At 37.3% G+C, this 15787-nt stretch overlaps 1 protein-coding gene across 1 annotated transcript; it reads left to right on the top strand.

The window, feature by feature from the left end:
- The first annotated feature begins 4776 nt into the window (after nucleotides 1-4776).
- On the top strand, nucleotides 4777-7848 carry LOC129900000 (flowering time control protein FPA-like). The gene is made up of 3 exons (XM_055974988.1): nucleotides 4777-4818; nucleotides 6289-6782; nucleotides 7120-7848. The coding sequence occupies exons 1-3, from the start codon at nucleotides 4777-4779 to the stop codon at nucleotides 7637-7639; spliced, it is 1056 nt and encodes a 351-aa protein (XP_055830963.1). The 3' UTR covers nucleotides 7640-7848.
- Nucleotides 7849-15787: the final 7939 nt, after the last annotated feature.

Here is a 15787-nt window from a genome sequence, read left to right on the forward strand (position 1 = left end):
GTAGATCTTCAACGGTATGCCGATTGATGATTTCTAGTACCTGTGTCTGCATCATGAAATGATGTAGGCCAAATGGCATCAGTATATGGAATGTACGAGTATGTAAAATGGCCAAATTAAATAACATCAGAAAAGGATCAACCAACTCGGAAATCTCAACTCATAAATAAGTAACAACTCACTCAAGTATCCTAAGTCTAACAAGAAATGGTTTAGACAGGACCAAATCAGATGCCACTCAACTCAACTGACTCGGAGTACTATCAAGGCCTAAATGGGAGTTTCTCTTATCCGACAACCATCACTTATGAGCCAGTGATAGTACAATAATCAAACGTTGCTGCCACATTCGTCCATACCTTGCCAGGGCATGAATGCCTCCCTAATCATGAATTCCATCGATTAGTCAAGTCCTATCATTTCAGGATAATAAAATGGGAAATATCCGACTTTAATGGTTCGATCCCACGGGAAGCATCCGACTTTAACGGTTCCATCCCTACCTACGTTGGCAGCGTAGTTTCTAGGGTTCGAGTATGGATTATACTCCCACCCGCTTCGGTGCTCGATACTCCTCCCATGACTCCATGCTCATAAGACTTCATCCAATCATCTCAAACAAGCCCTCACGGCTAAATTCATTTAGAACCTTGCCGACTCATCAACTCTATTCTCAATTCAACTCAATTGAGTCATGATGGCAAGTCTCATTTAAGACCTTGTCCACTCATCAATTCTATCCTCTAATCAACTCAATCGAGCCTAAATTAGATATGTATTTATAACATCCCACAAACATAACAAACCATTCCTCTCCTCATTTATCACCTCCTTAGGACTCATCACAACTCTAAGAATTTTAAACCAACAATTCAAGAGGAGTAACACATTTAAGGAAATTGACATATTCAACATAATAACATGATTAAGAAAATCAACAAAGCACATTAACAACCCATCTCCATCAACTCATGCTAACATGGAGATTTTTAGGGATTTCTTAGCTCAACAACATCAACATAATAAGAATCAAACAAATAGAAGGCAAGACTCATTTGAACATAAACCTATCAAGAAACTCCATTCTTATGGACATTTAACCTCAAAGAAAGTATAGGGCACATGGGTGGACTCAACCCATGTTTTGTGTAGCCTTACATACCTTAGAATAGATTCTTGAAGAAACCTTGTTGTTGTGTCTTCAATGGCAACTTGAAGTCTTGAAGCTCTTGGAGGCAAATCTTGTTGAAGAAGGATTTGGAGAAGAAGAGAGGGGCTTCTAGGGCTTTTTAGAGAGAGAGAGGGGCTGAAAAATGATCTAAAACGTTCAAGGCTTGATACATATATAATTTGGGAAAATTCCCAAATTGCCCTTTCTCCAAATTCTGAAAAAAATAGGCTAAAAATGCCCTTGGCGCGATAGTAGCGCATCACGCCACTGCGGCGCCAAGTCGAATAGGATAAAAACCTACACATCTTTTAGTGGCGCATCGCGCCAAGGACCAAACTAATGAGGCTTGTTCCTGGCGCGATAGTAGCGCGTTGCGCCCTTACAGCGCCAAGCCCAAGTTTTCTGGGTTCTGGGAAAATAGGCTTGAAAACCCTACACACCTCGTAGTGGCGCGCCGCGCCAGGGGCCAAACTACTGAGGCTTGTTTCTAGCGCGATAGTAGCGCATCGCGCCACTGCGGCCCCAAGCCCAGATTTCCAGCAGTTGCACCCCAGGCCTGAAATTCCTATCGTGCTAGTTCATCTTAGGATCGTCGTATCTTTTGACTCCAAAATCCAAAAATTACATTCTTGGAGACATTGGAAAGAAGACTCGACGACCTTTAATTTGATAGGTCGTGGGCCACCCATATTGTCGTCTTTCAAAAGATAGGATCGTTAGTAGTCGACCCCTTAAACGAACTCATCCTAAAACTTAGCCACGACGAACCTTTTGGACTTAGATTGGTCCTAGGGGTCCTTTGTGACCCCACATCACCTCCAACACTCTTCAATTACTCAAGGACTCATCTTAACTAAAGCATATACTTCACAATAATAGAGTTCGACCCTACCCGAATACAAAAAAGGTCCGAATCTTAGGGAAAAATTTGGGGGGGGGTATTACATGCAAGTATGCTATATATCTGTCTACAGGGAGCCAAGTTGTTCGAAGTAATTTTGGAGAGATTCTATGGCCTAACGGCTCCAAGTCTCTCAAGTCTATAAAAATCACTAATCTAAGCCTAGACTAAGCCAAATATGTTCCAACATCAACAATAAACTTTAAACAAGCCACACCACAAGGTATGAATGATCAACAATAAAGGAGATAACATGCCAACAATCACGAAATATCTGAAATAGGACTAAAACATGAATTCTAAGTAGATAGACATGATTAACTAGATACCCACCCAAAATTCACACAAATCAATGTACATTTGCATGCTCAAGCTCAATCTAAAGGTCGAGAAGCCATAGCCTACATTTAGGTGGATCGCACGCTCCAAATGAATTCTCTAGAGTTTTTCCCTTCTAGACTGCAACTAAATGCTACCAACTATCATAAATAGAGTCACAATGTTAATATAGTCATTTAGACATTAAAATCACTTAAAATGGAGACAAACTAATTTTGGAGTCTAAAATGGGAATGTGGGATCCACGCCATAAATTCTGGAATTGACTCCATAAAAAGGTCCTAATTATTTTTCGAAGATATGTTCCAAAATGGAACACAATTTGGGGCTCGAAATAACCCAAACAAGAACCATGCATAAAAACACCATTAAAGCACAAAAAAGAAGGGCTGCAGCCTTTTTAAGCCCAAATTTACCTCAAACGAAGGTCTCCTCTCAATCTCCAAGCACTCTAATGCGTATCCACGCCAATTCCGAACAACCCAACCTTTGGATCACCCCAAATGGAGCAAACACGAGAGAGAAATCATCTTTGGAATATTTTGGAAATGGCTGAAATACGTCTGGTCTTAATTTAAAAGACCAGTCAAATTGCTCTCCATGACCGCAGAGCCTTACGCTCATGATCATGGACCGCTGGAAAAATGACCCTCGTGATCGTGGAGAGACCCTCGCAAGCGTAGAGGGTTAGCTGACAAAACCCTCGCAAATGCGGAGGCCACCATTCGAATGCGCAGGCTTAGCAGATCATGCTTTGTGAATGCGGCCAAGGTGGATCGCAAATGCGAAGGCCAAATCATGGTTGCACCAACTGATGCATATCAACTGGTTTTTGGCAAATCCAAATTCTCTGATGGAGTGCTCGAGATTCATTTGGAACCCTGTGCGGGCAAACAAACTATGCTACCCTACTAAATTCGATGTTCTGGACTCAACGACATAGTTAAAATTCCCAACTGGGATCATTTTAAAAAAAAGTGAGTCTCACACCCAAGTGTCATTTTAGTCAATTTCGGTTATACAAGAAGCCTCGGGAAGCACATAAAGGGTCGTTCTAGACCAAAATCGATATTCCAAAGCTAACTGTGCTGATGAAATTCTCATTTGAACTAGCTTTCCGAAAATTATGACCGAGGTCAAACTTAGGCCAAGGTTTCAAAGTAAAGCACCTAAAGGTTCAAGCTTGCATTAAAAGCTTCGAGACTCGAGCTGGCCATGCCACTAGCTTAAAATGACCCTCTGGTGCTGATGAAACCGTCAGAATTTTATTCTAAGTCCATTTATATGATATTTTGATCGAAGTCAACTATTCAAGTTCCAAAAACTCTATAATACAGAAACAAGCATAAATCTCAAATGAACAACCAAGTGATCAAACATTTAGTGTCAATAAGTCATAAAAGACTTGGGGTCTCTATAAAAATGCTCTAAATGACGAAAAGAAAGCATTTACACAAAAATAACCTGGAGGGTCATTACATATGTGTATTTGAAAGTTAGTACTTACATGTAATCGTAAATATTTATTTATAAAAGAAATATAAAGATACGCAATTTATTAATTCATTGCCTTAGAATATTTTAATAACTAGTTTATGAATTATGATTTGTCCATTTGGTAAGACGGTATAAGAGTTGGAATTTGTTTTGACAGTTTTACAAATTACGATTTCTTATATTTATGAGAAAAATATAACTTAATAAACCAAATTGCATGTCCAAACAAAAATTTTAACTTCAAATCACAATTTGAAATCATGTCCAAACGAACCTTATTTTCATTCTGATTGATGGTGTCTTTTGGATTTATTTGAGTCTAAATCCTTTCTGAGGTCTAATTTTTTTTCATTAAGATTTAAACACCTGAATCTAAATGCACATCCGAATGATTATAATATTTTTTCTAGATCTGAACATTGAATGATTATGACTTGTTTTTAACATCTGAATGTACATAGTCTATTTGTACGTACATGATAAATATACAATTCATATAAAAATAATTAGACATTAAAAAAGAATTTATAAAATAAAATCATTATTTGATTAAACACTTATACTTGTTAGTGATGGTTTAGATAGTTTGTAGAGGTGGATGTGATGGTAATAGTTATTGTTAGTGGTTAGTAATGATGGTGATGGTAATTGTGATGGTGGGGGTGGTTGGTGTTGTGGTGACTATCATTATAGTGACAATTTATAATGATATTGGTAGTTGTAATGATGAAGTTGATTAATGTTTAGTAGTTGGCGGAGTTGAAGGTGGTGGCTTGAAGAATGTGGGGTGGTTGATGCTATGTTTGTGGTAGTTGGTGGCGGTGCTAGTTATAATGAAGGTGATTGGTAGTAGAGATTGACCACAATGATGGTAGCGACTGATAGTGGTGGTGGTGGTGGCGGCAACAATGTATATAATCATAATGGAGGAGGTAAGTGTAGTAGTAGCTGACACTAGTACTTAATTAGCATCGGTGTCGGTTGGTAGTAGACGACAATAATGGTGGTTGACAATAGTGGTGGTTATGGTTGTGATGGTAGAGGTGGTTAGTGGTGGTCACTGGTAATTGCGATAGAGTGATTGTATATATTATCCGCACAAAAGAATGCGTCTAATGATATTAAGACTCTATTCTAGATCTTAATGATGAAGTCATATTTAGACTCATTAAGTGCTTAAATCTTAATAAAAATAAATGTACTTAATGTTCTATTGACTGAACCATTCAAATTCAAACCTCCATTAAGTGCAAGCAAATGAGTCCCAAGTGTTCAAAATTTTAGTAAAAAGTACACATGCCACAAAATCTGCATATATAAGCAATCTAATAGCCCTGATTTGCCCACTCATAAACTAATTTCGCAAGCACCAATTCAGCCAAAGGTTATTATCAGGCCTATTCATGCCTCCTTTTTTCACTAATGACGCCAGCATGATCATAACTATGACAGTCTTTGATACCTTGTCAATATATATTAATATATACCACGTTAGTGTTACATAGGATTGAGCTCTTTTTTGAAAGAATAAATAAGAAACAATTAAGGAAAAAATACTAAGGTGACTTTAAAATCTAAATTAATAGTAAATATATTTGTATAATTTTTTATCTTTTGCAAATGAAAACAAAACGCATATCTAAAATATAACTCTATTTTTTATAGTTTCTTTTTACCAAAATTACTTACAAAAAATGATATAAAAATTAAAATATCAAATTTAAGCTTAAAATCTCTTTGTTGTATATTTTTTTTATAATTTTTTCGTTTGAAGGAATACCAATCCTCTGTGATACTCTATCAGTAAATAATATAAACCATTTCTATATCATAGAGGATTGATACAGTATTTTTAAAAAAAGAAATGAACCAGTTTTTTTGATACTCTGTTATACTATGGTATATACCATGTGCATATCATAGATAACTAAACACAAGTTAATAAAAACATACTTTTCTGGAAGTGACATCCTACTATTTCCAGTCCTTCAATAAAAAGTTAACATATTCTATTAAATTATAAACATGTGTGGCATGAAACAAATTATATGCATATATGGCGACTCCCTGCATACCCTGTAGTCTTCTCATCGAAAGATTTCTAAATATTCTCTTAGAAATTAGAAAAAAATTGCAATATGATGTTGTTTGAGTCTTTTGTTATGTCTGTCCTATTTGGGTTTAGCCTGCAATCTTTTTATTGATTTGTGAGATATTATTATGTTGAATGCCTCCATTAATATGAATGCTGGCTTCACAAGGCAACATGTAATGCTCCTTTGTCTTTGGAAGATTTCTAATTTCTTTTTTTAGTAATTAGACAAAAAATGCAATGTCGTTCATCTGTTAACTCTATCTTCTTCTTCTTCTTTTCTTTTAGTTGCCTAGTAAAGTGTTGTGTATAAGTTATCCTCCATTGGTCCATTTGGATAACGACATGATACACAATGCCATGATTCTTCTTGGTGAGATTAATCGAATCAGAACATTTTATGATAAGAATATCTCACTGGTTGAGTTTAGAAGCACGGAGGAAGCCCAGCGTGCTAAAGAGGGCTTGCAGGGAAAGCTTTACAATGATCCCAGAATCACTATAGACTATTCAAGCAATGAAAATGATAGTTCTTATCCTCATAAAAGAACAAGTGATCGAGGTCCTGTGTTGGACGAACACTATGGTTTGGGTCCATTTGGAAGCAATGTTCCTTCAGGTCCTGCTACGGTCAGTCAAGCAAACAACAGTGATGCAAGAATCTCTCCTGGAAAGCACTATTCTGTCCATGACTATATATGGCGTGGCATTATCGCCAAGAATGGAGCATCTGTGTGTCGTGCTGTCTCTGTTCCTATTGGGGAAAGTATAAGATGTGAGCTGTAAGTATAGTTTGCATTTTCCTTGTTGCCTCTATGATTTAACAGATTCCTCAGCTTGTTAATATCAGTCAGTTATCATCTTTCCAAAATAAAAAAAAATTTAACTGGCGGTCTCTGCATTTTTTTCTAACCTTTGGGGCCGGGGAATTGGGGGTTCTTCACAGATTTCTTATGAAACTCATTCCTAAATTGTGTCAAGAAAAGCTGTTAGCACATAATATATGCATGTTTGATCTTTCTTTGGATTAGCACAGTATATATAATTCTTATACAAGTTAACTGTTTTTGTATGGATTTTGTCAGCTACATTCAAGTGCTGACATTTTTCTATTTGCAGCCCTGATGTAGTCAACTGCTCAGCCAGAACGGGGTTAGACAGGTTGACTAAACACTATGCAGATGCTGCTGTCGGGTTCAGCATCATTTTCTTCTTGCCTGATTCTGATAACGATTCTGCCTTATACGAAGAGTTTTTGAGGTATCTGAGTTCAAAAGATCGTGCTGGGGTTGCGAAACTTGGTGACGGAACCCACATGTTCTTGGTGCCACCTTCAGACTTCATTAGGAAGGTTCTGAAAGTTGATGGTCCCCCGTGTCTTTATGGTGTGGTTTTAAAGTCTGCACCTAGTGGCACATCCTTTCCACCAGAGTCCTATCAACCTCGATACGTGGATTCACCAGAGCTAACATCCTCTCAGATTGTGCAATCAAGGCCCTTGTTAACATCTGACCTTATTGCAAGTCTAAGTAATTTTCAGCCATCAGGCAGAGTGGAAGGAAATGCAGGAGCGTCTGCTGGTATTCCTGCATCGGATATTACTGTTGCGCCAGAGTCTTGGAGATATGTTGATCGGTAGCTTTAGCTTGTAAGAAATCAAGATGCTGGGATAGCTCATGGTACTGATGTCTTAGGACATTATTGTTTGCCCAACCAGACTCATGTTTCCCAGTCACAAGCTGGAAACAAGTTGCTTTTTCTCAAAATTGTGATTCAATGTTTTCATGCTTTAACTTCCTGTTGTCTCTCTTCTCTTTCTGTTTCCGGATTTCTTGTTTTATAATCAAGTCTGACTTTTCTTCTTTAACTATTTAGTATTCCATACTCATTGTTTCGATTAATCCTCATGATATGTAGGAATTATTGAAGGGGAAAATGCTCCCAACTAGTAATTTCTACGGTCTTAAGGTTCGAGACCTCGATTAAGAGTGGAAGATATACATCTATCCCTTAAAAAGATGAAGCTATAATTGCTGAAACTTGTTAAAGTGTTTGGTAGCCCTCAAATATCTTGAAGTAAAACTATCTTTCGAAATTTTGAGAATTTTTTTGGATTTTTTCCAAGCATAAAATGGTCTAAACAGAGTGTTCTTATTACGGAATGTCAAGTCCCAAATACTATCTCAGAGTCTGGTTAACACTTCTTGCTTTCCCTATGTCTCAAATAATCTGGTGTGGTTTTCTTTTTTGGGAAAATTACGCGTAGAAGCAAACATATACTAGTTAAATAGCTAATATAGCTATAGTTTGAATTAATTATGGCTCGCGACAAACATTTAGTTGTAATTACAGTTTGAGTTTTGTATAGTTCGAGCAATTATAAAGCTGAATTTTGTATAATTCGCGCGATTTATACAAACGTTGTGCGCGAATCAAATTGTATAGAGAAATATACAAACACTACAAATTGTATAGCGAATTATAAAAACGTTGTGCATGAATTGTATAGTGAAATATATACAAACGTTATACAAAAACCGCAAATTGTATAGCGAATTATACAAACGTATACAAATGTTGTGCAAATTATACAAACGCTGCTATAACTATAACTACGAATTGTAATCAAACTATAGCTATGAAGCATAATTAAGATATTTTTGAGTGACTATATGCGAAAATTCTTCCCCCTTTTTCTACATGCCCTTTAAGAAACATCCACTAGGAGGCAATTTTTGACTATTTTATCCTTATTCCTTAGATATCATTTCTCTTCATAGAATGTTTACTCTATTTTATCCTTGTTTATGCCCTATGTTAGAGGCCTCTAACGTATCTGGATGTTTGCCATCTTATGGTCCTGACATCCCAGCTAGACTTTTGAGTATGCAAGGCAGGTTTCACCCTGCTATTTCAGGCCCTGGATTTACTGATTTGCCAGCGCTGAGTAATCCCAATGATTATATATGGCGTGGCATAATCACAAAGGATGGTTCATTTGTCTTCCATGCTCGCTGTGCTGACTTTGATGGAAACTAAGTTGTAAGTATTGTTTGGATCATTTTTCTGCCATGCTCGATGCACTGACGTCGATGGAAACTAAGTTGTAAGTATGGTGAATTAGACAATCAGAGACTAAGTTCAGCTATTAATTAATTTGGCAGGTCTCACCCACAACTATGAAAAACAATAAGTCTGCACAATTACCTAGCAAAGATTGTCATCGTCTAAGAACTCACAAGACAATTTTGCTTTCAACTTACTTTCTATGAGGCACAAAATCTGCTAAATCTCAAGGACTTTTTTTTCCTTATACATAAGTAGAAGATCGGTTGACCTGGAAATGTTGAGGTACACAAGTTATCTATCATTCCCGAATCTATAAGATGACCACTTACGATGAGATCCCTTCTCATACGCACAATGTTTCAAATGACAGCAGAAGAGGAATCTTTTTTATGGCAAAAGGAAAGAACCTATCAGCAAAGCATTTTTTTTTAAAAAAATAATGTTTCATCCGGCTATTTCTTCTTAAACGAAGGGTAAATCATAACCTAAGGAGTTCTTGAAATCAAAAAACTTAGGAAGAAATAAAGATCCTCCGAGAAGAATGATTCATGTCCTCTTCAATTGAGACTAAGATATAAGTTCTAGGTATTTAAAGTGAAAAAGTTAACATTAGAAATATCACATTTCTTCTCTGATCATCGTCTGCTATGATTAGAACTCAGAAATACAGAAACCAGGTAGCATGGCATCGTTGTGATTCCAGGTTGCTATCAACAGAAAAATGAAGCATAAACAATTTTAATGAAGTCAAACTCTGCTAAAACAATTTTCAGTCGAGTGATTTAAGTGGTTTCACTTGTTCTTTCTTATAATTTTTCTCGTTCAAATTTACTCTTCTCCTTCAATTGGAATTTTTTTTGCTCTCTCCTTGTTGAGCGTCACTTAAGACTTTTTAATATCAAAACACAAGAAGAATGGTTTAAGCTGGAGGAAGACATAAACTGCATTTTGGTACGACTATAGAAGATGTAATCTGCTTCAAACTAATGCTATCATGATATATATTTGTCACGCCCCGGGAGGGTATCCTAGACGTGGACGACACTCAAAGACTATTTCTAGTTCCTAAGCGAACCATTTGGCCCGTTCACACATCCATTCAATCAACATTCTAACAACGGAAGACTTAACTCATTAAGAAAACAACCCCAGATAAGGCCAAAGTCCAACAATCTAGCTAAATAAAATCAGCAAGACTAGTATGAATGAAACTAGCCAAAAGACAATGTCAATCAACAACATCAACAATCTAGTCTATGAAGCCTCTAACTACTGTCTAATAAGTGCCAATGACAGGTTCATGGCCATCTCAATCAAAATAAAAGGGCTAATCTCAAAGCAAGAATGAAAGGACTTACCAATTAGCTGAAATGCAAACAGATCTTCAACGGTGCGCTTGTTGATGATCTCTAAAACCTGTCTCTACATCATAAAACGATGCAGGTCCAAATGGACGTGAGTACATGGAATGTACGAGTATGTAATATAGAAGAATGAAATATACATCAAGGTAGAATCAAATCAGTTTAGCGATCTCAAATCAGGAAGGTGAACAATTCAATCAAGATGTCCTAAGTCTAAACAAAATAAGATTTATACAGAGACCAATCATATACAATCCAATCCAATCCAATCAGAGTATTATCAAGACCTATATGAGAGTTTCTCTTATCCGACAACCATCACTTATGAGGCAGTGATAGTACAACAAGTTAACGCTATTGCCACGTCCGTTCAATAACTTGACAAGGTAAGAACGAATCAACCAATCATGGATCCAAAACCAATCAAGTTCTATCATGTCAGGACAATAAAATTAGAAAACATCCGGCTTAACGATTCAATCCTCTCCTACGTTTGGTGACTAGTTGTTGGGTTTGAGTTATTACTTACTCTTGCCCAATTTGGTGCTCGATACTCCTCCCAAGACTCAAAGCTTATAAGATAATCAATTCAAATCAAACCAAATCGAGAAGTCTCAACTTGACTCTTATCAGTTCATCAATCCTATCAAATCAATCCTTTCAACCAATAGATTTCTCAATCATTTATTTAAAAGAAGTTTGGACAATCATTTCTGACAACATTCAGGTGGAAATCATTCACTTGGGTTAAATAGGAAAATTAAAGGACTATCAAGTTCATCAACACTATCATCATTCTCACATCCCAATCACGATCATACACTCACAAATTTAAGGCTCTAGACTCGATCCTTAAGCATATACATTCAATATCCATGAATATACTATTAGGGTTTATGAAACAAGTAGTTCAATTTATTTATTCAAGAAACTAGTTCATAGAAAAACATCAATTTCTCAATAATAAGTAAAACATGTTAAATTTAAGAAAAGAATTCTCAAGAAACATAATCATGGGGACTCAATCCTATTCACAATCAATCTATCAAAATCATGGGCACATGGAGGAACAAATTCCATGTTTTAGTTCAGTCTTACATACCTGAACTCGAAGAACAATCAAAAGTTGGAAGATGGGAGTGAAAGTGTCACGCCCCGGAAGGGTATCCTAGATGTGACCGACACTCGAAAGCCATTTCTGTCCTTCAAGAAAACCACCTGATTTAGTCACACTATCATTCAATCACATTCACTCTATGGAGGAATTAATCATAAATACACTATTCACATTATGGGGCTCGAAGGCCAACACTATCAACTCAACAAAATAGATATGATAAGACTCCTCAAAATAACAGTCCAACCTCCTCACACTCTAGTCTATGAAGCCTCTATCAAAGTCTAGGAGGTGCCAATGACAAGCCCATGGCTACCAACATTCAAAATAAAAAGGGAACAACACAAAACTGTACAAGAAACTCAACATCCTCCGGAAACTAGGAGGACTCACCAACTAACTGGGATCAGTACATGGAATGTACGAGTATGTAAAAAGACTGAATAAAACAACATCAGAAAAGGATCAACCAACTCAGAAATCTCAACTCATAAAGAAGTGACAACTCACTCAAGGGTCCTAAGTTTAACAAGAAATGGTTTAGACGGGCCCAATTTACATGCCACTCAACTCGACTAACTCGAAGCACTATCAAGACCTAAATGGGAGTTTCTCTTATCCGACAACCATCACTTATGAGCCAGTGATAGTACAACAATCAGACGTTGTTGCCACATCCGTCCATACCTTGCCAGGGCATGAACGCCTCCCTAATTATGGATTCCATCAATTAGTCAAGTCCTATCATTTCAGGACAATAAAATGGGAAACATCCGACTTTAACGGTTCGATCCTACAAGAAGAATCCGACTTTAATGGTTCCATCCCTACCTACGTTGGCGGCGTAGTTTCTGGGGTTCAAGTATGGACTATACTCTCACCCTCTTCGGTGCTTGATACTCCTCCCATGACTCTATGCTCATAAAACTCCATCCAATCATCTCAAACAAGCCCTCACTGCTAGTTTCATTTAGGACCTTGCCAACTCATCAACTCTATCCTCAATTTAACTCACTCAAGTCACAATGGCAAGTCTCATTTAAGACCTTGCCAACTCATCAACTCTATCCTCAATTTAACTCACTCAAGTCACAATGGCAAGTCTCGTTTAGGACCTTGCCAACTCATCAACTCTATCCTCAATTTAACTAACTCAAGTCTAAATTAGATATGCATTTATAACATCTCACCAACATAACAAACCAATCCTCTCCTTATTTATCACCTCATTAGGACTCATCACAACTCTAAGAATTTTAAACCAACAATTCAAGAGGAATAACACATTTAAGGAAATTGACGCATTCAACATAATCACAAGGTTAAGAAAATCAACCGAGCATATTAACAAACCATCTCCATCAACTCATGCTAACATAAAGGTTTTAGAAATTCTTAGCTCAACAACTTCAACACAATAAGAATCAAATTAATAGGAGACAATACTTATTCAAACATAAACCATATCAAGAAACTCCATTCTCATGGACATCTAACCTCAAAGAAGAGTAGGGCACATGGGTGGACTCAACCCATGCTTTGAGTAGCCTTACATACCTTAGAATGGATTCTTGAAGAAACCTTGTTGTTGGGTTTTCAATGGAAACTTGGAGTCTTGAAGCTCTTGGAACAATTCCTTGTTGGAAATGGAGAAGAGGAAGAAGAAGAAGAAGAAGAGAGAGGGATTTTCTAGGGATTTTTAGAGAGAGAGTGAGGGATTGAAAATGGTCCCAAAACGTGCTAAGGCTGATACATATATAATTTGGGAAAATTCCCAAATTGCCTTTTCTCCAAATTCTGAAAAATAGGCTGAAAACGCTCTTGGCGCGATCGTGGCGCATCGCGCTATTGCAGCGCCAGGTTGATTAGGCCTAAAACCTACACACCTGTTAGTAGCGCACCGCGTGAAGGACCAAACTACTGAGGCTTGTTCTTGGCGCGATAGTGGCGCGTCGCGCCCTTACAACGCCAATGCCATATTTTCTGGGTTCTGGAAAATAGGCTTGAAAACCCTGCACACCTTGTAGTGACGCACCACGCCAGGGGCTAAACTACTGAGGCTTATTCCTGGCGCGATAGTGGCGCGTCGCGCCCTTGTAGCGCCAAGGCCATATTCCCAGCAGTTGCAACCCAGGCCTAAAATTCCTATCGAGCTAGTTCGTCTTAGGATCATCATATCTTTTGACATTGAACTCCAAAAATTACATTCTTGGTGGCGTTGGAAATAAGACTCGATGACCTTTAATTTAATATGTCGTGGGCCATCCAGATTGTCGTCTTTCAAAAGGTAAGGTCATTAGAAGTCGACCCCTTATACGAACTCATCCTAAAACTTAGTCACGACGAATCTTTTGGACTTAGCTTGGTCCTAGGGGTCCTTTATAACCCCACATCACCTCTAACACTGTTTAATTTCTTAGGGACTCATCTTAACTCATGCATATACTTCACAATACTCGAGTTTGACCCTACCCGTATACAAGAAGGGTTCGAATCTTTGGGAAAAGTTTTGAGGGATGTTATAGAAAGCTTGAACCCTAGCTTCTTTTTCTTCTCCAATCCTTGCTCTCAAATAAACTAAGTGTTAATGAGGGCTTAGGAATATAGGGTACTGTTAAGGGACTCAAAATATTCCCAAAACTTCAAGGTTTTTATTGGGAAAAGGTGGGACAAGACTAAGCTATCCTTCATAAAAATCCGATTCTATCCGCATACGGGTAATTTCTACGACTCGTTGAAACTTTGACGAGTCGGAGGATCCACTAGTCCTGGCAACTCTGAAAATTAAAGTCTCTGAATCTCTCCTATGAGTCATTTCTACTACTTGTAGACTCTTTGATGAATTATCGTTATCACTCATAGGAATGGCTTTATGTTTGGAATTTTTTCTAAGTGTTAGGAGGTTCTACGACTCATTTATTTCTATGAGTCGTAAGAATTTATACGAGTCATAATCAAGAATAGTAGAAAAGATCTTGAAAACTGAAATTTTTCTAATTATTCAGAGGATCTATGAGTTGTTTCTAATATTCATACAAAACTCGAAGAGTCATAATGTTGAGTCGTAACTTTTGATGATCTGTCAGCCTCTAGTAAAACGATTATAACTCTTTATTCCAAACTCTAAATGAGGCAAATTTGGTGTCATTTGAAAGAAGACTGAAAGACCTTTAATTTAATAGGCAATGGGCCACCTAATTAGTTATTTTCTAGGAGATATGATATATATTCCAAAACCCACAATTTCAAGAAGTTTTCACACTTCATGACCAATATTGTACATAACCTTATCCATTTAGAATATGTATCCTCTATTGTCCCCATAAGGACCACAAGCAGTCACAATTCCCTTGTAAAAGGGATATAAAATTTAGTAGCTTAGGTAGTTGTATCTCAGATAAAGACCACTTAGCAAGATGGAAATAAAGGAACCAAATGTAACACCTCAAAATTTCTACGCTAAGATTCAGACCATTCTTCATATGTGTAAAGGCTTGAACTCGAAGACTTAACATTGTATATATGAGTTAAGATCAATTCCTAAGTATTTAAAGTGTTTTAGATGTGATTTACGGTCATAAGGGGATCCTAAAAAAACCAAGCCAAGTCCAAAGAATTCCTCTCGGCTAAGTCTTCGGATGAGTTTGTATAAAGGTCAACTTTGAATAACCATATATCCTAGAATATAATGAATTGGGTATCCCATAACCTATCCAATTAAAGGTCTTTGAGTCTTCTTTCTAACGCCACCAATATTGCATTTTTTGGAGTTAGGATTCAAAGGTTATGACCATTTTACTACAGACTATCACTGCAGGAATTTTACGCCTGGGGCTCCAGTGGCGCCCGGCGCCACTATAGCGCCCGAAACTAGCCTCAGTAGTTTGGTCCATGGCATGACGCGCCACTAGTGCACTTGCAGGTTTGTTTTGCCCATTTTTCCAGAATTTTGATGAAGGGAAACTTGGATATTTTCCCTAAACATATATACATGAACTTGGAACATTTTGGGATCAATTTCTGCATATTTTCACCTCCAAAGAACCCTAACCTTCACCCTTTTCTCTCTCAATTCATCTCCAACAAGATTTTCCCTAAAAAAACATATTCAAGGATTCAAGTTTTCCATTAAAGACCTAACATCAAGGTTTCTTCAAAATATACACTAAGGTAAGTAAGGCTAATCAAAACATGGGTTGAATCCACCGATGTGCCTTACATCCTCTTTGAGATTGAA

This window comes from Solanum dulcamara, chromosome 8 (genome assembly GCF_947179165.1).
Source record: "Solanum dulcamara chromosome 8, daSolDulc1.2, whole genome shotgun sequence".
Classification (NCBI taxonomy): domain Eukaryota; kingdom Viridiplantae; phylum Streptophyta; class Magnoliopsida; order Solanales; family Solanaceae; genus Solanum; species Solanum dulcamara.